This window comes from Curcuma longa, chromosome 14 (genome assembly GCF_044706935.1).
Source record: "Curcuma longa cultivar G26 ecotype Majalengka, Jawa Barat chromosome 14, ITB_CL_G26_1.1, whole genome shotgun sequence".
NCBI lineage: Eukaryota > Viridiplantae > Streptophyta > Magnoliopsida > Zingiberales > Zingiberaceae > Curcuma > Curcuma longa.
In genome coordinates this window covers 6,057,204-6,076,195 of record NC_133874.1, presented here as the reverse complement: position 1 = coordinate 6,076,195, position 18,992 = coordinate 6,057,204, and the positions used below count along the sequence as shown (strand labels likewise).

At 40.9% G+C, this 18,992-nt stretch overlaps 1 protein-coding gene across 1 annotated transcript; it reads right to left on the bottom strand.

The window, feature by feature from the left end:
• Positions 1 to 1,151: 1,151 nt before the first annotated feature.
• On the bottom strand, positions 1,152 to 3,079 carry LOC141845629 (phospholipase A1-II 7-like). The gene is made up of 2 exons (XM_074733691.1): positions 2,486 to 3,079; positions 1,152 to 1,872 (listed from the first exon to the last, which is right to left on the bottom strand). The coding sequence occupies exons 1-2, from the start codon at positions 3,074 to 3,076 to the stop codon at positions 1,252 to 1,254; spliced, it is 1,212 nt and encodes a 403-aa protein (XP_074589792.1). The 5' UTR covers positions 3,077 to 3,079; the 3' UTR covers positions 1,152 to 1,251.
• Between the last annotated feature and the right edge of the window lie 15,913 nt (positions 3,080 to 18,992).

Below are 18,992 nucleotides of genomic sequence, written 5' to 3'. Positions count from 1 at the left end.
GATTATGCTTCATTTTCATTTGCATCAGGTTTGCTTTTGCTTTTGCTTTTGCTTTTGCTTTTGTTGAATCATTGCCTGCTCTGCCTGAATATTGAATAATATTTCTTCCGGCTGGATGCCGTGGACGGTCAATCCATCAGTTAATAATATATCACCTCAATCTTCGTTAAGTCCACCGAGAAGGACTTGAGGAAGAAAAGAACTGAACGAACGGATTAGTTGGGCGTTGGGATCTCGGCGGAACCACTCCGACGTTCAAGTCAGCAAGAGAAGTAGGAAAATGGAGAAGAAAATAATGTTCCAAATGTAGAGGATTTGAAAGAGCTTTCATACCTGCAAAGGAATTTATATCCTCACTAAGAGAGGTTGTCTGGTTGACGTGGGAGCAAGCGGTATCTGAGGAGACAAGTTATGCGTGTTACTGACAAGCGGGCAAACAACATGACATCTAGGGAGCAAGGTCAGTGAATCTATCAACCGCCCTACGACTTGATCATGTGGCTTCTTCTTGTCTTTTAGCCAAGAGTAGAAACCCGATAGGGCTTAGGGGACCAGGTCTGGTAACCTAGCAACTACTTCTATCCAATGATAGAGTCTGCACGCTTGATTGCCTCGCTGCTAGACTGTCCGCTAATAAGGAGGTGCCAGAGGAGAGTGGCGTCGGAGTGGTGTAGAGTGATGTGGCTCGTGCAGACCAGTGTGAGACCGAGAACCAGAATGGGCTGTCGAGCTGGCCGAGATCAAGAGGAAGACTGGGTGGCTAAGTCGGTCGAGACCAGGAGCAAGTGGCTGAATTAGTTGCTTGCGTGACTAAGTAGCTGAGATGAGTGAGTTGAGCGCCCAAGTGCCTGAGTCAGTTGTTGAGTTGCCGAGACGAGTGCGTCAGACGGCCGAGTGACCGAGTTAGTTACTGAGCTGCCGAGACAAAGTGTCAAGCAGCTGAGAGATCGTGATTCAAGGCTGAGTGAGATTACTGTTGACTTGGTCAAATATGATTTGACTATTGACTTAATGACTTTTTTACCAAGTCAAATCAATCATTAACCCACTTCGCCACGTCAGGCCAACAAAGATCTGCCGTATCATTATTCAACTATATTTAATGATAAATATGTAAGAAGCATAGACATAAGTGAAAATAATTAGAGGCGAATGCTTGTTCATGCAAAAGTAAAAGTGAAATCAGATAGATAGATCGTGAAAATGTAGTAATATCGTTCTCTTTTAGTTTAATATCCGCTAGCTTCTTTCTTAAGGGTCGTCGTCTTCTTCGTGGTCTTCCAGCTTCCAGTGGCCGTCGGCTTCCTTGACCATGCACATGTTCTTGTGGACCCACCACGAGTCGGGGACGAGGAAGTCATTCCTGAGCGCGTTGGTGCACTTGTTGACCAGCGCGATGTCACGGTCGATGGCCAGCTTGAAGCTCGGGTTTCTCCCGTTCTGAACTCCGGCGACGCCGTGGAGGTAGCACTCGAGGTTGTGCCAGGCGAAGACGTCGCCGGGCTGCTTGAGGTAGGTGGAAGCCTGGGTGTTGATGCGCAACTCGTCGCCGACGTCGACGTAAGGGAGGATGGGGTAGTTAGGGACGATGTCAGGGGTGTTGTGGACGCGGAGGAGGTGGAGATCCGACTGCCGAGAGAAGAGCTGTTTGAACTGGAGGTCGCCGGCGCGAGGGCAGGCGAAGACGAAGCCAGTGACAGGACAGGCAAAGGAGGAGGAGGAGGAGGAAGAAGAAGGGCGGTTGATGCCGTTTATGACCATGTCGATGGAGTTGAGGGTGGCGACGGCGGCGCCGAGGCTGTGCCCGGTGACGGTGATGCTCATCTGCTCGTCTTTGTATTCGTCGACCAACCTTCGAACTTCCTCCAACACCTGACCAAGAACACACTTTAATTACGAAAATGCCACTACCTATATAAAAAAATATTAAAATAATACTTCGTCTATATTTTTCTATTTAAAATATCTTTTTCATTTCATCTCGATATATTATTTTTATAGCACCTAATAAAATTAACTCTATTTTAGAGCTATTTTAATTTTCTATCAATATTTTTTATATTTATATATAATTCTCTTAAAATAATAATGAAATAAATTTCGATTGAGGTATAAAATACCTTTTAAGTTTTGTAGTATTTTTGAAATATTTTATTTGTGTAAAAAAATAATTAAAATGAAATAGAATGTAAAATAAAGAAGAAGAAAGAGAAGGAAATTAATTAATGAAAAATGATAGAAAAAAATATAGTATGATATTCAATATTACACACTTAATTGCATGGAATATGAACTCCATTATATTGATATAGGACCCACCGAATGAAATATGTTATATTAAATTTTATACTATATTTATATTTTTTTTATGTAGTAAATTATTACTTTTAATTAATTATCAAATAGATAAAGATATTTTAGTATATAAATTTAAAATAATCTAAAATAATTAAATTTATAATTAAATTTAATATATTATTGTTGCCTGCTGTCGGGCGCTCGTCTTGTTGTACGGCGACGTCGGATCGGCGGAGGTGTAGAGGGAGAGCCAACCGCAGTGTACGCGCGGTCCGTTCGTGCCCAGAAGCTCCGGCGCCGGCACCATCGTGCAGTCCAAGTTGTTGACCCAGTCGAGCGGCAGCTGCGTCCCCCGCCAGGCCACCACCACGTCCCTCCGCCCCAGCGCCGCCGCCCCCTCGTCCGTCGCCACCGCCACGTACCCCATGAAGTTCGACGCCGTGGTCCACGCGCCCGGCACCAGCGACGTCACGATAAGCGACTCCGGGAGCCCCTCCCCTGACATCGCGTACAAGTACCGCGTCACGCGGTACGTCCCCGCCTGCCCCTGCGTCAGCGCAGACTTCTCCAGCAAGTCCCGCCGCGCGTACCGCGGCGCGCCGGCGAAACGCGACTTGCGCTCTTGGATGAACCCGTCGTATACCGCCTGATCCAGCTCTCCGTACAGCACCAGGCTCCGCCGGAGGTCGTCGTCCAACGGCTCCAGCAGCCCCTTCCACCCGTCCTCGCCTTGGAGTTGCCTCCATCTCCTCGCGATGCTCCCCAGCTCACTCGACATGACCAATCAATCCCTCTCCCAACAGGTGTTTGTTGTTTTGCCACAACCAACAGAACCCATTATATACACGATCTCGATCACGTCTTGGTAGATGCTTGCACGCCTGAGGATCGTGAGTCAGAAGCAAGTTTTCTAACCGTGGAACAGAATGAAATTACACCACAATATTGAGCACTTCACTGGCACCCTAGGTGTTTGTTGTTTTGTCTAACTAACAGGGAAAGCACAAGTTTCAGCTACCATTGTTGGAGGCCAAGCTTTTGATCTGTTCATAAATGGATGCTTGTACGATAAAAGTGTGACGCATTTCCTTCTTAATGAACAGGCAAAGTGAAGCGTCCATGGCCACGGGGGAATTCGATCTACTCAACTGGAAGTGCATGCGATCGAGCGGAGCAGCAGTTGAGGTGCATGCGTGCAAACCTGTCCGCACGGCTCTCAGTAATGGCAATTCAACAAACGCGTGATCTACTGCTTGTCCCGCAACTGTCCCAAAACACCTCTACAAAATAAAAAGTAAGAGCCAAACTCCACGTCGTTGCTTGCATTGAAATTCTAACGTTTTTGTAGTTTATAATTGTCAAAATCCTTACTTTTAAGTTGCCATTCTGGATAGCTATAAACTCAATCCATGTCATTAGACTTCCAAATACTAATTGTCTTTTGTTTATTGTTCTTTTGCTCTCGACCAATGTTTGCGTTGCTCAAACTGACATTATCATTTTTGTTTTATCCACACCTACTTGAATAGCTTTGACATGTCGCTTATTCATTCTATAATATTAGTTCAGCAACATCACATTACATATCAGTAACTGCAACTGGCATCTTCTGGAATTGACAGATAACTCTGGCTCGATCACTTAACTGCAGAGAATCAACATAAAGACAGTTCATTGTTGCAGTGAAGATATTGAGATGGATGCAACTCCAGTAGATATGAAAAACATCCTAGTAGCAGATGAATTATGAAGGTGTCCAAATGCTCAAGAATGGTGCAGACATGAAAGAAACCAGAAACTCCTGAGGTACTTTGCTCAAGAATGGAATTTTTTTTTCTTCTTAAGAAAAAATTGTATGTTTTGGTTTGTACTTACAAAGTAGTCAAATACAAAGGTAAGTGATGCTGTGGAAAATCTACCATGCCGTTGTACATCAATGACTAAGTTTCTTCTCGTGACATGATTGGACCTGCATAGATCAACACGCGTCAAAGGGTGCCAGGAGTCATCCCGAGATGCTTTAGTTACCATAGGTGTCATGGAAGAAATAAAACTAGTAACAATGTAGGATTAGATTTTCATTCTATATTCCATGATCATACCATTGTCAACCTTTTATAGAAAATCATGCTTTGAAACTTAGAACTTGACTACTTGAGGTTGCAAGTCATGCATTGGAGTGACATTATTATCCAAGATATCACTATGTTGAGTCGGACTGAGGAGCAAAGTCAAATGAAATCCAGAGTTTAGGATGTTATCTTGCATATGGAGCGTGCCATGCTTAGACTGTTGAGCTATAAGAATGACAGTTGGGTCGCTGAGTTGGATGGGGTGTTCGAGAGCAACTTAGAACATCACATAATAGGAATGACTCGGGTGGTTAAATTGTACTAGAGACTCGAGAATCTAAGCTAAGTCGGGAGCTAGACAGGAACTATATGGACCGGGGCCAAGTAGACTAGACGTGCTGAGCTAGAAGGGGATCACTATCTCGCATAAGAATGCCTGTATTCTAAGGATTTGGTTGCAAGGATAATATGTTTTTTCTCAGAGTTAATTACCTAAGTTTTCTTATCAGTAATCCTACATGCAGAGGATTAATCCAAACGGATAAGAAGATGGACACCATGCATGGGGCTAGGTAAAGGGGGGGGCCTTCCTTGCTTCCTTGCCTAACAAATAGCAATAGCCATCTTTCTTTCTCCATCTCCACCACCATGTGCCCATTTTAGGTTTCTACTGTTCAGTGTACAGCAAAAAAAGGCTCACTGACAACCAACTTACACTGGTACTTTGCCTGCCACTGCAGTGCCATGCTTTGCTCCCACCAAGTAGCCTTCACATGCTGCTCTAGCCGAAGCATCCTGCACAGTACATCCCCTCGACAATGAAAACAAAAGTCAGCATTGCATTCTCCACTCCTCGATCATCACTTTGTTTGTATCCGTTCTATTTTTTTTTATCTCAGCTTAAATTTCTTCTTCTCGGTGCAGTCTGCTGACTGGCTCATGGATTTCTGGTGTGACTGCATTAACAAGATTCAGAAGTTTTCTTGACGTTGGGGCTGTCACTGCAGCAAGGAGCAATGCACGAAGGCGATCGAGAGAAAGAAGACAACGCAGTGGAAGCATTAAAGAGAGTCATGTGCCTGGTTTTCTTTTTTTCTTTAGCAACAAAATACATAATGGCCTACATCTTAATCACCATCCAACCTCTAATTTGCTTTCATTAAATAACATGTACGAGTGTAGAGGATACTTCCAGCTTTTTCAGCTCTTTGACATGGATCTTAAAGACAGCATAAAGCACAGCCTCCTTCCTTCTGCTTTATAATGATTCACCTTTGCAGTGCCTCTTCCTTTATGCTAAATCTATGCTGCATACATTCACTCACCCTTGTTTCATTCAGCGATCAGCAAACTAATTGAGAATCTAACGTGGGAGACATATATGAAAGCATAGAGAACAGTCACTGAGCTGCAATTTGACCTTGAGGCGAAAGCAATCAAAGCAGTATTCAATTTCTCTGCTGGCTTGCAGTGTCTCTTTATCCAATTATCAGTGACTGATCACGGGCACTGTTTGTTGTGGAATCGATCTATCTTATCTCCTCACTAGCATGCACATCGAGGACTTTTCTGTTCATAAAGGTTTTAAGTTTGTCTGAGCTCGTAAGGCGTTTCTTCCCATGGTAGTTTTTACTGAATTGCGTATATAGATTTCAGAATTTTTTTTATTTTGTGTACTTAATTTTTATAATATTAAAATCATACAACATATTTCTAAGATATTCCTCAATTTTTTTCATATTTAAAAATTTATTATTCTTAATTTAAGTTGTCGAAAGTCAATTTTATCTAAACTACTTTTGTTAGAATATTAATATATATTATTAATATATATATTACCCGGTCTATGTGACCCAGTATTATATTACCCGGTCTATGTGACCCAGTCTAAGAAATATTGCCTATATATATGGCTATAACCTGTGTATTATTTCAATTCATTCAGTTAATAGAGATTTATTTCTGACATGGTATCAGAGCGATCCTAGTTTTCCCGAACGCCGCCGCTCCTAATCCTAGGTTTACCCAACGCCGCCGCTGAGAGGAGGTAGGAAAACCTTCTTCCCTTACCCTAGTGCCGCCGCCACCATCCGCGCGTTTGCCCTGTTCGAGGCCACCAGCCTCCTCTTTCCTCCGCCATCGCCTCCAGCCTCCTTTTTCCTCCGCCGTCGCCTGCTTGCGTGGGAGAAGACCAGCGGCGCGGATTTCAGCAGCCACTGCCTCCGCCTTTGCCTTCTTCCTCCTCGATGGCAAGGCGAAGCGCCACGCGGTGGGCTTAAGGCTTCTTCCTGTGTTCGGCAAGGGCTGCCGAAGCTCTCTGCTTCTCCACGGCGCTGGCGAGGGAAGAGGATCAGCGCTGTTTTCTGCTTCGATCCATAGATCAGCGCTGTTTTCTGCTTCTCGATCCTCAACAGATCCACTTCTAGTGGTTCTGTCCGCCTCCTCTGTCATCTGGAGAGGCCAAGTGATAAGCAATGACAAGATCAGCATTTTGATTCTTTTTGCTTTAAGGATCTGATTTCGTTTGTGGATAAGAGAAGAAGACCTTAAGAAAGCCAAGAAGACAGAGACTCGAGGCTTTGGAGATTTCCTTTAATCTCAGGTTATCTTTTGTATGGGACAGCTCTATTTACTTTGATATGAAAGATGATTAGGCGCTCCACTTTTTTCAACTAAGACTCTCATCCAGTACTTCTTGAGCCGCTACAAGTTGGGCCTCTACGAAGATTTTAATTGCGGCTGCTTTATTTTCAGATCTGAATCAGAGGCTTATATTCTTTCCCTTGGGCAATATGGATCGTGTTAATGCTTGCAAGGATGCTCGATCGGATAAGCCTGCTAGATGTCGTCGTTGTCCGAATGCTGATCATGCTTACATTCATTGCCCCAACATTGAGTGTCGTTATTGCCACAAAAAGGGTCATGTCCGTCAGAACTGCCCAAAACTGAGTCGCAGATCTTCTACAGCTGGCTCTTCCTCCTCCATAGCCGCCGTCACAAAGGTTTTGCAGCCGCCTCAGCCCACTACTCCTACCCTTATGGATATCCATAAACTGCTCACTCAGGTTTTATCTACCAATTCTTCATTAGCCACCACATCAGGTAACCGACAATGGTTCTTAGATTCTGCTTGTTGCAACCATATGACCTCTAACATTAATCTGCTACATTCTATAAAACCTCTTGCCACCTCGCCTCCCATTCACACTGCAAATGGTGCCCCCATGCAAATCACACATACTGGTCATGCCACTTCACCATCTCTCCAAGATGTCTACTACATTCCCCATTTAACATTAAACCTTGTTTCTATTGGTCAGTTGGTAGAGCAGGGACTTACTGTTATTTTCACGTCTTCTGGTGTACAGGTTCAGGATTCGCAGACGGGCCAGATTCTTGGGACGGGGCGCAAGAAGGGTCGCCTGTTTGAGCTTTGTTCCCTTCAACTCTTTCCTTCTATCTCTGCTGTCGTTTCTCCTTCTTCCATCTATCAGTGGCATCTCAGACTTGGGCATGCTTCATCACATAACCTCCGATCTCTTGCTGCTAAAGGTTTTTTTGGTTCTATTAAATTTGAATCTTTTGATTGTGTGCATTGCAAGCTTGGCAAACAACCAGCACTCTCTTTCTCAAATAATCATTCTATTGCTGATAAACCTTTTTCCCTAGTTCACTCAGATATTTGGGGGCCCTCTCCCATTGGAACGTTCAAAGGTTATCGATATTTTGTAATCTTTGTTGATGATTATTCTCGATTCACTTGGATTTATTTCTTGAAAAATCGTTCTGAACTTGCCTCAACTTACTCCACTTTTGCAAAAATGATTCAAACACAATTCTCATGTCCTATTAAAACACTCCGCACTGACAATGCTTTGGAATATAATGATTCTACCTTTCTCAATTTTCTTTCTGCCCAGGGCACTGTTGTTCAACGTTCATGTCCTTACACTTCACAACAAAATGGTAGGGCTGAACGTAAACATAGGCACATTCTAGATACTGTTCGTGCCATGCTCCTTTCTGCTTCGTGTCCTGATCGGTTTTGGGGAGAAGCTGCCCTTACTGCTGTCTATACAATCAACCGGATGCCTTCTTCTGTACTTCAGGATGCCATTCCTTACGAGAAACTCTTTGGTCAGCCACCAGATTACTCCATTCTTCGTCCATTTGGCTGTGTCAGTTTCGTCCACCTTCCCCCACATGAACGAAACAAATTGGAGCCTCAGAATCGTCTGTGTTGTTTGTTGGGATATGGGGTAGAACATAAAGGCTATCGTTGTTGGGATCCTGTGTCAAATCGAATTCGTATTTCTCGTCATGTCACCTTTTGGGAACATAAGATGTTCTCTTCTGAGTCCAAGTTTAGCATTCCTTTTCATACTGATTCTCCCTTCTTTGTTTTGGATCCATCTCCTTCTTCTGCAGATCCCGAGCTCACACAGATTCATGTTGACACTGCCGATGCTTCCCCGTCAACAACTGATTCCCCTTTCTTTGTTTTGGATCCATCTCCTTCTTCTGCAGGTCCCGAGCTCACACAGATTCCTGTTGACACTGTCGATGCTTCCCCGTCACCTCAAGCTGACTCATCTGCGTCTCCTGAACAAGCATCTCAAGTCCCTGCTGCCACTGGTCGACGTTCAACCCGTGTAAGTCGTCCTCCTTCTCATCTCCTTGATTACCATTGTTTCTCTGCCATTCTATCTAACCATGAGCCTAGGACTTTTCGTGAGGCAAACTGTGATCCAATGTGGCGTGAGGCTATGTCTGAGGAACTGCAGGCTCTTGAGAAGACTGGGACTTGGGATATCGTTGATCTACCACCTGGCAAGAAACCTATTAACTGCAAATGGGTGTACAAGATCAAAACAAATTCTGATGGATCTGTTGAGCGCTACAAAGCTCGTCTTGTGGCCAGAGGTTTCTTACAGGAGTACGGCATTGACTATGAAGAGACATTTGCTCCTGTTGCCCGTTTGACTTCTCTACGTTGTCTTTTGGCTATTGCTGCTGCTCGTCGATGGTCTCTTCACCAGTTGGATGTGAAGAATGCCTTTCTTCATGGAGATCTTTCTGAGGAGGTTTATATGAGTCCGCCGCCAGGTTCAGACATTTCGGGGAAGGTATGTAAGTTACGTCGTGCTCTTTATGGTCTGAAGCAGGCACCACGAGCTTGGTTCGCCAAGTTCAGCTCAGCACTTATTCAGTATGGGTTTACCGCCTCTCCCTATGACTCTGCTTTATTCATTCGTCGCTCCTCATCCGGGATTATTATTCTATTGCTATATGTTGATGATATGGTGATCACTGGAGACGATGCCTCTGGAATATCTGATTTGCAGACCTATCTTCATCAGCATTTTGATATGAAGAGTCTTGGTAAGCTGCGTTACTTTCTAGGTCTTGAGATTTCCGACACGGCAGATGGTATCTATTTATCCCAGGCAAAATATGCTTCTGACCTCATCTCCCGTGCTGGCCTGACTGACAGCAAGACTGCATCAACTCCACTTGAGGCAAACTGTCGTCTCACTCCTCTCGATGGCGCCCCTCTTGAGGACCCCACACTCTATCGCCAGTTAGTGGGCTCCCTGATATATCTGACAGTCACTCGTCCTGACATAGCTCATGCAGTTCACATCGTTAGTCAGTTCATGACTAGTCCCTGTACAGCTCATCATTCTGCTGTATTACGTATTCTTCGCTATGTTAAGGGCACTCTTCTACATGGTCTTCACTTCTCTGCTGATTCATCATTGGTGCTCACTGGTTACTCTGATGCTGATTGGGCAGGCGATCCCACTGACCGACGCTCCATCACTGGTTATTGTTTCTTCTTGGGTGATTCCCTTGTTTCCTGGCGAAGCAAGAAACAGACTGTCGTTTCTCGTTCCAGCGCTGAGTCAGAGTATCGTGCACTTGCTGATTCTACTTCCGAGCTTCTTTGGATTCGACGACTTCTCTCTGATCTTGGCATTCCTCAACCGCCAGCCACCGATCTTCATTGTGATAGTCAGAGTGCCATTCAAATTTCTCGAAATGATGTATTTCATGAGCGCACTAAGCACATCGAGATCGATTGCCATTTTGTACGGCAGCATGTTAGTGCTGGCACTGTGCAATTGCAGTCCGTGTCTACCGAACATCAGATTGCAGATATCTTCACCAAGTCTCTCTTGCCGGGTCGCTTCTATGTGTTATTGAGCAAACTCAAGTTGATCTCTACTTTACCACCTTGAGTTTGAGGGGGGGTGTTAGAATATTAATATATATTATTAATATATATATTACCCGGTCTATGTGACCCAGTATTATATTACCCGGTCTATGTGACCCGGTCTAAGAAATATTGCCTATATATATGGCTATAACCTGTGTATTATTTCAATCAATTCAGTTAATAGAAATTTATTTCTGACAATCAAAGGCTGCAAAGAGAGGAGTGCGCAATTTGAGGGGAATATTCCCAATTTAGTCCCTGTTTTTTTGTTTTCAACAAATATATAATGGGCCGTTCACGGGCTCGAATTGGCCTGTTTACTTTTGGGTCGCACTCGGCCCTTCCAAGTGTTGTGATTGTACTTTTGTGTAGGGGTGAGCAAAAATTCGGTTAAACCAAATAAACCGATCAAATCGAACCGAATTTTTAATTCGGTTCGGTTATTTTGGAAGTTCGGTTATTTTTTTTTAAAAAATCGGTTAATTCGGTTCGGTTTCGGTTTTAAATTTTCTTATTCGGTTAAACCGAATAAACCGAATTAATTAAATTAAAAAAATAATTTATAAATTTTAAGTAAATAAATGTATAAATCTTTAATTTATTAGTAAAATTTTTATAATATTTAAAAAAATTTGGTTAATTCGGTCGAAAACCGAATTAACCGATAAAATATCGGTTCGGTTTGTTCGGTTTTTGTTGGGAAATTCGGTCGGTTCGGTTGGTTCGAAAAAAATCGGTTTATTCGGTTTTCAGTTAATTCGGTTCGGTTCGATTTTAACCGAGTACTCACCCCAGAGAAGAGGGAGAGGGGGAGGGGAGGGGGAAGGGAGATTTTTTATAGTTTCTGTACGCTCCAAATAATTTACCTAAATTTATTATAAATTTAAAAATAAAATTAAAGAATTATATTTATTAATTTAATGAATTTAAAATAATTATTTTATTAATATATATAAATTTATTTTAAATTTTAAAAAAAATTAACAAATTATATTTATTAATGAATTATTTTATTAAAATAATTATTTTTAATAAATTATTATATTAAAATAAAATTATCAAATTATATTTATTAATTTAAATAATTATTTTAAAAAATGATTTTATTAAAATAAATATATATTTGTTTTAAATTTTATAAAAATAAAATTATGGAATTATATTCTTCTGCAGGCGGCGGCGGTGGTTCTTCTGCAGGCACAGGCGGCGGTGCCCTTATGGCGGCGTCGACCGCGTCCGCGGCCGCCTGGGCGAAGTCGGCGGCCGCCCGGGCGGCGTCCGCAGCTACCTGGGCGGCGTCCGCAGCCGCCTCGGCGGCGTCCGCAGTCGCCTGGGCGGCGTCCCAAGCAGTGGCATTGGGGCGGCAGAGGGTCCGTCGATGCGGTCTGCGAGGCATGGGGGAGAAGAGAAGGGGTGAGCAAAAATTCGGTTAAACCGATCAAACCGAACCGAATTTTTAATTCGGTTTGGTTATTTCGGAAGTTCGGTTATTTTTTTAAAAAAATCGGTAAATTCGGTTCGATTTCGGTTTTAAATTTTCTTATTCGGTTAAACCGAATTAATTAAATTAAAAAAATAATTTATAAATTTTAAGTAAATAAATAAATAAATCTTTAATTTATTAGTAAAATTTTTATAATATTTAAAAAAATTCGGTCGAAAACCGAATTAATCGATAAAATATTGGTTCGATTTGTTCGATTATTATTGGGAAATTCGGTCGGTTCGGTTGGTTCGAAAAAAATCGGTTTATTCGATTTTCGGTTAATTCGGTTCGGATCGGTTCGATTTTAACCGAATAGTCACCCCAGAGAAGAGGGAGAGGGGGAGGGGGAGGGGGAGGGTAGGGGGAAGGGAGATTTTTTATAGTTTCTGTAAGCACCAAATAATTTAACTAAATTTATTTTAAAATTAAAAATAAAATTAAAGAATTATATTTATTAATTTAATGAATTTAAAATAATTATTTTATTAATATATATAAATTTATTTTAAATTTTAAAAAAATTAACAAATTATATTTATTAATGAATTATTTTATTAAAATAACTATTTTTAATAAATTATTATATTAAAATAAAATTATCAAATTATATTTATTAATTTAACTAATTATTTTAATAAATTATTTAATTAAAATAAATATAAATTTGTTTTAAATTAAAAAAAATAAAATTATGGAATTATATTCTTCTGCAGGCGGCGACGGCGGTGGTTCTTCTGCAGGCGCAGGCGGTGGTGCTCTTATGGCGGCGTCGACCGCGTCCACGGCCGCTTGGGCGAAGTCGGCGGCCGTTCAAGCGAAGTCGGCGGCCTCCCGGGCGGCGTCCGCAGCCGCCTGGGCGGCATCCCAAGCGGTGGCATTGGGGCGGCGGAGGGTCCGTCAACGCGGTCTGCGAGGCATGGGGGAGAAGAGAAGGGGTGAGCAAAAATTCGATTAAACCGAATAAACCGATCAAACCGAATCGAATTTTTAATTCGGTTCGGTTTTTTCGGAAGTTCGGTTATTTTTTTTAAAAAAAATCAGTTAATTCGGTTCAGTTTCGGTTTTAAATTTTCTTATTCGGTTAAACCGAATTAACCGAATTAATTAAATTAAAAAATAATTTATAAATTTTAAGTAAATAAATGTATAAATCTTTAATTTATTAGTAAAATTTTTATAATATTTAAAAAAATTTGATTAATTCGGTCGAAAACCGAATTAACCGATAAAATATCAGTTCGGTTTGTTCGATTTTTATTGGGAAATTTGATCGGTTCGGTTGGTTCGAAAAAAATCGATTTATTCGGTTTTCGATTAATTCGGTTCGATTTTAACCGAATACTCACCCCCAGAGAAGAGGGGGAGGGGGAGGGGGAGGGGGAGGGGGAGGGGAGGAGGAAGGGAGATTTTTTATAGTTTATGTAAACTCCAACTAATTTACCTAAATTTATTTTAAATTTAAAAATAAAATTAAAGAATTATATTTATTAATTTAATAAATTTAAAATAATTATTTTATTAATATATATAAATTTACTTTAAATTTTAAAAAAATTAACAAATTATATTTATTAATGAATTATTTTTAATAAATTATTATATAAAAATAAAATTATCAAATTATATTTATTAATTTAACTAATTATTTTAATAAATTATTTTATTAAAATAAATATAAATTTGTTTTAAATTTAAAAAAATAAAATTATGGAATTATATTCTTCTGCAAGCGGCGGCGGCGGTGGTTCTTCTGCAGGCGCAGGCGGCGGTGCTCTTATGGCGGCGTCGACCGCGTCCACGGCCGCCTGGGCGAAGTCGGCGGCCGCCCGGGCGAAGTTGGCTGCCGCCCGGGCGAAGTTAGCGGTCGCTCGGGCGAAGTCGGCGGCCGCCCGGGCGAAGTCGGCGGCCTCCCGGGCGGCGTCCGCAGCCGCCTGGGCGGCGTCCCTAGCGGTGGCTTTGGGGCGGCGGAGGGTCCGTCGACGCGGTCTGCGAGGCATGGGGGAGAAGAGAAGGGGTGAGCAAAAATTCGGTTAAACCGAATAAACCGAATCGAATTTTTAATTCGGTTCGGTTATTTCGGAAGTTCGGTTATTTTTTTAAAAAAATCAGTTAATTCGGTTAATTCGGTTTTTCGGTTTTAAATTTTCTTATTCGGTTAAACTGAATTAATTAAATTAAAAAAATAATTTATAAATTTTAAGTAAATAAATGTATAAATCTTTAATTTATTAGTAAAATTTTTATAATATTTAAAAAAATTTGGTTAATTCGGTCGAAAACTGAATTAACCGATAAAATATCAGTTCGGGTTGTTCGATTTTTATTGGGAAATTCGATCGGTTCGGTTGGTTCGAAAAAAATCGGTTTATTCGATTTTCGATTAATTCGGTTCGGTTTTAACCGAATACTCACCCCCAGAGAAGAGGGGGAGGGGGAGGGGGAGGGGGAGGGGAGGGGGAAGGGAGATTTTTTATAGTTTATGTAAACTCCAAATAATTTACCTAAATTTATTTTAAATTTAAAAATAAAATTAAAGAATTATATTTATTAATTAAATGAATTTAAAATAATTATTTTATTAACATATATAAATTTATTTTAAATTTTAAAAAAAATTAACAAATTATATTTATTAATGAATTATTTTTAATAAATTATTATATTAAAATAAAATTATCAAATTATATTTATTAATTTAACTAATTATTTTAATAAATTATTTTATTAAAATAAATATAAATTTGTTTTAAATTTAAAAAAATAAAATTATGGAATTATATTCTTCTGCAGGCGGCGGCGGCGGTGGTTCTTCTGCAGGCGCATGCGGCGGTGCTCTTATGGCGGTGTCGACCACGTCCGCGGCCGCCTGGGCGAAGTCGGCGGCCGCCCGAGCGAAGTTGGCTGCCGCCTGTGCGAAGTCGGCGGCCGCCCGGGCGAAGTCGGCGATCGCCCGGGCGAAGTCGGCGACCGCCCGAGCGAAGTCGGCGGCTGCCCGGGCGAAGTCGGCGGCCGCCCGGGCGAAGTCGGCGGCCTCCCGGGCGGCGGCGGCCGCCCGCGAAGCCGGCCTCCCGGGCGGCGGCCTGGGCGGCGTAGCGGTGGCTTTGGGGCGGCGGAGGGTCCGTCGACGCGGTCTGCGAGGCATGGGGGAGAAGAGAAGGGGTGAGCAAAAAATCGGTTAAACCGAATAAACCGATCAAACCGAATCGAATTTTTAATTCGGTTGGGTTATTTCGGAAGTTCGGTTATTTTTTTAAAAAAATCAGTTAATTCGGTTCGGTTTCGGTTTTAAATTTTCTTATTCGGTTAAACCGAATTAATTAAATTAAAAAAATAATTTATAAATTTTAAGTAAATAAATGTATAAATCTTTAATTTATTAGTAAAATTTTTATAATATTTAAAAAAATTTGGTTAATTCGGTCGAAAACTGAATTAACCGATAAAATATCAGTTCGGTTTGTTCGATTTTTATTGGGAAATTCGATCGGTTCGGTTGGTTCGAAAAAAATCGATTTATTCGGTTTTCGATTAATTCGGTTCGGTTTTAACCGAATACTCACCCCCAGAGAAGAGGGGGAGGGGGAGGGGGAAGGGAGATTTTTTATAGTTTATGTAAACTCCAAATAATTTACCTAAATTTATTTTAAATTTAAAAATAAAATTAAAGAATTATATTTATTAATTAAATGAATTTAAAATAATTATTTTATTTACATATATAAATTTATTTTAAATTTTAAAAAAATTAACAAATTATATTTATTAATGAATTATTTTTAATAAAGTATTATATTAAAATAAAATTATCAAATTATATTTATTAATTTAACTAATTATTTTAATAAATTATTTTATTAAAATAAATATAAATTTGTTTTAAATTTAAAAAAATAAAATTATGGAATTATATTCTTCTGCAGGCTGCGGCGGCGGTGGTTCTTCTGCAGGGGCATGCGGCGGTGCTCTTATGGCGGTGTCGACCACGTCCGCGGCCGCCTGGGCGAAGTCGGCGGTCGCCCGAGCGAAGTTGGCTGCCTCCTGTGCGAAGTCGGCGGCCGCCCGGGCGAAGTCGGCGATTGCCCGGGCGAAGTCGGCGATTGCCCGGGCGAAGTCCGGGGCGAAGTCGGCGATCGCCCGGGCGAAGTCGGCGACCGCCCGGGCGAAGTCGGCGGCCGCCCGGGCGAAGTCGGCGGCCGCCCGGGCGATGTCGGCGGCCGCCCGGGCGAAGTCGGCGGCCTCCCGCGGCGCCTGGGCGGCGTCCCTAGCGGTGGCTTTGGGGCGGCGGAGGGTCCGTCGACGCGGTCTGCGAGGCATGGGGGAGACGAGAAGGGGTGAGCAAAAAATCGGTTAAACCGAATAAACCGATCAAACCGAATCGAATTTTTAATTCGGTTGGGTTATTTCGGAAGTTCGGTTATTTTTTTAAAAAAATCAGTTAATTCGGTTCGATTTCGGTTTTAAATTTTCTTATTCGGTTAAACCGAATTAATTAAATTAAAAAATAATTTATAAATTTTAAGTAAATAAATGTATAAATCTTTAATTTATTAGTAAAATTTTTATAATATTTAAAAAAATTTGGTTAATTCGGTCGAAAACCGAATTAACCGATAAAATATCAGTTCGGTTTGTTCGATTTTTATTGGGAAATTCGATCGGTTCGGTTGGTTCGAAAAAAATCGATTTATTCGGTTTTCGATTAATTCGGTTCGGTTTTAACCGAATACTCACCCCCAGAAGAGGGGGAGGGGGAGGGGGAGGGGAGGGGGAAGGGAGATTTTTTATAGTTTATGTAAACTCCAAATAATTTACCTAAATTTATTTTAAATTTAAAAATAAAATTAAAGAATTATATTTATTAATTAAATGAATTTAAAATAATTATTTTATTTACATATATAAATTTATTTTAAATTTTAAAAAAATTAACAAATTATATTTATTAATGAATTATTTTTAATAAATTATTATATTAAAATAAAATTATCAAATTATATTTATTAATTTAACTAATTATTTTAATAAATTATTTTATTAAAATAAATATAAATTTGTTTTAAATTTAAAAAAATAAAATTATGGAATTATATTCTTCTGCAGGCGGCGGCGGCGGTGGTTCTTCTGCAGGGGCATGCGGCGGTGCTCTTATGGCGGTGTCGACCACGTCCGCGGCCGCCTGGGCGAAGTCGGCGGCCGCCCGAGCGAAGTTGGCTGCCTCCTGTGCGAAGTCGGCGGCCGCCCGGGCGAAGTCGGCGATTGCCCGGGCGAAGTCGGCGATGCCCGGGCGAAGTCGGCGATTGCCCGGGCGAAGTCGCCCGCGATCGCCCGGGCGAAGTCGGCGGCCGCCCGGGCGAAGTCGGCGGCCGCCCGGGCGATGTCGGCGGCCGCCCGGGCGAAGTCGGCGGCCTCCCGGGCGGCGTCCGCAGCCGCCTGGGCGGCGTCCCCCTAGCGGTGGCTTTGGGGCGGCGGAGGGTCCGTCGACGCGGTCTGCGAGGCATGGGGGAGAAGAGAAGGGGTGAGCAAAAAATCGGTTAAACCGAATAAACCGATCAAACCGAATCGAATTTTTAATTCGGTTGGGTTATTTCGGAAGTTCGATTATTTTTTTTTAAAAAAAAATCAGTTAATTCGGTTCGGTTTCGGTTTTAAATTTTCTTATTCGGTTAAACCGAATTAATTAAATTAAAAAAATAATTTATAAATTTTAAGTAAATAAATGTATAAATCTTTAATTTATTAGTAAAATTTTTATAATATTTAAAAAAATTTGGTTAATTCGGTCGAAAACCGAATTAACCGATAAAATATCAGTTCGGTTTGTTCGATTTTTATTGAAAAATTCGATCGGTTCGGTTGGTTCGAAAAAAATCGGTTTATTCGGTTTTCGATTAATTCGGTTCGGTTTTAACCGAATACTCACCCCCAGAGAAGAGGGGGAGGGGGAGGGGGAGGGGAGGGGGAAGGGAGATTTTTTATAGTTTATGTAAACTCCAAATAATTTACCTAAATTTATTTTAAATTTAAAAATAAAATTAAAGAATTATATTTATTAATTAAATGAATTTAAAATAATTATTTTATTAATATATATAAATTTATTTTAAATTTTAAAAAAATTAACAAATTATATTAATTAATGAATTATTTTTAATAAATTATTATATTAAAATAAAATTATCAAATTATATTTATTAATTTTAACTAATTATATTAAAATAAATATAAATTTGTTTTAAATTTTAATAAAATAAAATTATGGAATTATATTCTTCTGCTGGCGGCGGCGGCGGTGGTTCTTCTGCAGGCGCTGGCGGCGGTGCTCTTATGGCGGCGTCGACCGCGTCCGCGGCTGCCAGGGCGAAGTCGGCGGCCGCCCGGGCAAAGTCGGCGGCCGCCCGGGCGAAGTCGTCGGCCGCCCGGGTCGAAGTCAAGTCGGCCACCCGGGCGGCGTCCCAAGCGGTGGCTTTGGGGCGGCGGAGGGTCCGTCGACGCGGTCTGCGAGGCATGTGGGAGAAGAGTAGGGGTGAGCAAAAATTCGATTAAACCGAATAAACCGATCAAACTGAACCGAATTTTTAATTCGGTTCGGGTTATTTCGGAAGTTCGGTTATTTTTTTTTTAAATCGGTTAATTCGGTTCGATTTCGGTTTTAAATTTTCTTATTCGGTTAAACCAAATTAATTAAATAAATAAAATAATTTATAAATTTTAAGTAATTAAATGTATAAATCTTTAATTTATTAGTAAAATTTTTATAATATTTAAAAAAATTTGGTTAATTCGGTCGAAAACCGAATTAACCGATAAAATATCAGTTCGGTTTGTTCGATTTTTATTGGGAAATTCGATCGGTTCGGTTGGTTCGAAAAAAATCAGTTTATTCGATTTTCGATTAATTCGGTTCGATTTTAAC

Excerpts from the sequence above, each read along its gene's own strand:
- LOC141845629 (XM_074733691.1), bottom strand. The coding sequence starts at position 3,076 with ATGTCGAGTGAGCTGGGGAGCATCGCGAGGAGATGGAGGCAACTCCAA. Across the intron at positions 1,873-2,485 it reads AGACGAGCGCCCGACAGCAG|GTGTTGGAGGAAGTTCGAAG; the intron begins GCAACAATAATA and ends GTTCTTGGTCAG.